The sequence below is a fragment of the Phaseolus vulgaris genome, chromosome 1 (genome assembly GCF_051622355.1).
Source record: "Phaseolus vulgaris cultivar YP4 chromosome 1, ASM5162235v1, whole genome shotgun sequence".
Classification (NCBI taxonomy): Eukaryota; Viridiplantae; Streptophyta; class Magnoliopsida; order Fabales; family Fabaceae; genus Phaseolus; species Phaseolus vulgaris.
In genome coordinates, this window is record NC_143498.1 from 5805216 (window position 1) to 5808595 (window position 3380).

At 31.8% G+C, this 3380-nt stretch overlaps 1 protein-coding gene across 1 annotated transcript; it reads left to right on the forward strand.

Annotated features, from left to right (window-relative positions):
- The first annotated feature begins 490 nt into the window (after nt 1–490).
- On the forward strand, nt 491–1732 carry LOC137816672 (uncharacterized). The gene is made up of 2 exons (XM_068619921.1): nt 491–853; nt 1022–1732. The coding sequence occupies exon 2, from the start codon at nt 1024–1026 to the stop codon at nt 1471–1473; it is 450 nt and encodes a 149-aa protein (XP_068476022.1). The 5' UTR covers nt 491–853; nt 1022–1023; the 3' UTR covers nt 1474–1732.
- The last annotated feature ends 1648 nt before the right edge of the window (nt 1733–3380 follow it).

Consider the following 3380-nt stretch of genomic DNA (forward strand, 5'->3'; position numbering starts at 1 on the left):
ATATATATAATTTATACTTTTAGTTTCCATTTGAGAAAAAAAAAAGAATTTTAATCTTGAATTAAAACATTTAATATCTTACCTTTTGAAAAAATAGGTTTCGTCTTTTAAATTAAAAAAAAAAAATCCATTCCACGCTTTCAAATGAACAGCCCTGTAAGATTAAAACAGTTGAAATAAAAAAGTAATTTTAGTCTTAAAATAAAAATATTGTTCAAAATTTGAGAAACCAAAACCAAATTAATCTCGAATTTCGTTTTCACCCTCTAAGATTTTATATAGTTACACCAAAAATAATTTGAGCCTTCCACTGTAAACAGAAGGAACAGTCTAGAAAACTCTTCTAACAGCACAGTACGAAGTAAAATGAAAGCATAAGAACAAAGATTATTCATAACGTTGCCACATTCGCAGGTAAATGGTAATTTTCAATGCCCACCGAACCCTCCAATGATTGGAATTTTTTTTCCCTTTTGAATATAAATAAATTGCAAAGCAACACAAAGATCTGCATCTCAGCATCTATATCTATCCACACATCCACACCCTTCTGCTTCAATCCTCGTCACACACAAAACACAGCACTCGCACATGTTGTGGACCAAATACAGATCCATCACCCAAAAAACCAGTTAATTATTGATTCTGTGTTCGTGCTGGATTCGGTTTCAGGAATTTGTCCAAGAGAGCCCGTGAAGGGTCTGTGATGTACCACAAGCTGTTCGAGCTTTTGATTTTCGGCGGCGAGAAGGTTGAAGAGACTCAGTGGGAGAAGGAGCGATAAATCTCATTTCCATCATTCTTCTAGATCTTTCCATTGTTTCTATTCATCTTCCACCTTCTGATTTTTCGGGTACGTCAATAAGTTAAGAAAACATCTCAAACAAGATTTTGTTATCAAATCCACAAATTAAGCAAATACCATGCAAAAATCGTGTGCCTTGTTGTTCCTCTATGCTATTAAAAAAACCGCTATTAGAAATTGTTCGTGTAATTCTTATTTAATTTGATGGGTTTGTAGGTATGGCGGCGAAGGTTTTGAAAGAGACAAAGTCGATGACGGCGGCGGAGATGACTGCGGAAACGGCGGAGGCGGCGGTGTCGTCCGTGAAGTGCTGCTGCTGCGGGCTGGTGGAGGAGTGCACGCAGGCGTACATTGGGCGCGTGAGGGAGAGGTACGGTGGGCGGTGGATTTGTGGGCTGTGTGCGGAGGCAGTGAAAGAAGAGAGGGAGAGAGAGAAAATCATGATAACAACCGACGAAGCTCTGAAACGACACATGAGGTTCTGCCAACAGTTCAGGTCGTCTTCTCCTCCCGACAGCACCAACGAGGATTTCATCCTCGCCGTCAAACAGATTCTGTTCCGTACCTTGGATTCTCCGACGAAAGACCGTTTCAGTTGTCGACCACTTGGGAGATCTCACAGCTGCTTCTCAACCATGCAAGGAACACATCAAGCCCATAGGGAATGATCACTCCTCGTATCTTACACCAACAACATTGTCTTCAATAAAACAACTCATAAATCACATGTTCATTCCTACAAAACTTAGATACACTTCTGCAATGTTATTCTTCATGTCAGAATTGAAGTTTTATTTCGTTAATTTTAATTTTTAGGATACAACTTCGATGTTGTTAAGAGAATAATATCAAGAACATTCAAGGAACTGTATTCAGGTTTTGTTGTATAAATAAAATTGAGACTTGGTGGATAATAATTGAAAATAATGTCATTGTTCTGTTGTGAGTTGGGTTATGATTTAGGTTAAGGTGTTGGGTGTGTTTTGTTTGATATTTGGGATTGAGATTATGATTTTTGATAGGAGTTTTCCTTCCTTGACTTCAATCTAAATCTCACTTTTTGTTGCTTACTAGTAATGAAATTTCATTTTCTTTGTGCCTAAATTCAACTTAATTTTCTGAAATTCTTCCAAAATTTCTTTTTCACAAAATGCTTTTTGGCATGTTTTACATTTATTTAGTTATATAAATAACTACATGCATGCATCTTAGATTAATTTTTTCAATGATGTCAACAATTTATTCAACATAGACTCCATAAGGGATTCTGAATCAATTTCAAAATACATATTCAAAGGCATGACATTAAAAATCCAGTTATTCAACGTTGGTTAAAACTAATATAAAAAAATGTAATTTTAACATAATTTTTAAAATCAGTTATAGACATAATCGAAGTTAAATAACCAATTTATACTATCATAATCCATGTTTACATTTTTTTAAGTTGGTTACTGTTATCCTCGTCGAAAAAAAAAAGTAATTTTTTAATTTATTTTCCGTTGAGATAAATTTCCAATATATAAAATCAAAACCAATCTCAAACTAATATAATTTAAAATTAAAAGCATTCATAAATAAATAATTACATTATTCAAACTTTGAAATAAACAAAAGTTGTAAAAATTCTACATGTTTATTTATCTCTAACATCTCCCATTGTCCTTGTTTAATACAATTCATTTTCTCTGAATACCTGTAAGGTAAGTTGAATTATGAATACAATTTTGCTTAGTAATAAAAATTATCTTCATAATTCTAACAATTTTTAATATTCAATATTATGTTAATTAATTATGTAAAATATATACCTATTAAATTAAGATCCTATGAAGAATAAGAATTACTTACATTTATAATAATTTAGGATGGATTGATTCTTTGACTTCTTTGTTTCCGTATTTCAAGTCTTGAAAACACCATGGACAAAGAAAAATAAAAAATATTAGTGCAGTTGAAGATCAATAATTAAATAATACATACTTATTTACTATGTTTTTTTTATCTCAATGTCGGGCTTACTACAAACTACCTAGAAGTTATCAGTTATGGTTATATAATTTAAAGCTTGCGTCAGGGATGCTTATATAATTTAAAGCTTATCAAAATAATAATTGAATACAAGAATTTAAGCACCTACTTATTATTATTGTTATTATTATGATTGACTTTTTAATGTAAATAACCATCATTAGACATCTCTCCTTGACTCCATAGTCAATTCATAATGTAGGTGGATCATGCGGTTTGGTTAGTAGTTCGTTATTAAAAAAATATGGGTGAGTTCACTAGTTTAATCTGTTGATTCGTTTATATTTGTTTCGTATAATTTGCAGTCCGCACAGACAGTCTGCACAGACAACTAGACGGAGTGGATTGGTTTGCTAGTCCGCATAAATAAAAAAAATAATTATTTTATTTTTTTATAAAAAAAATCACATCCTACTCATCCGTTATGGTAATGTGACATTTATTTTATTTTATTTTAAAAACATTGAACTTAATGTACTAAGAAAATGAATATTTTATTTTAATAATCTAAATGGGTCAATATTAAGAATGATAGTGAATTTAG

Bases quoted from the DNA above. Each gene is read 5' to 3' on its own strand.
- LOC137816672 (XM_068619921.1), top strand. From the start codon at position 1,024: ATGGCGGCGAAGGTTTTGAAAGAGACAAAGTCGATGACGGCGGCGGAG.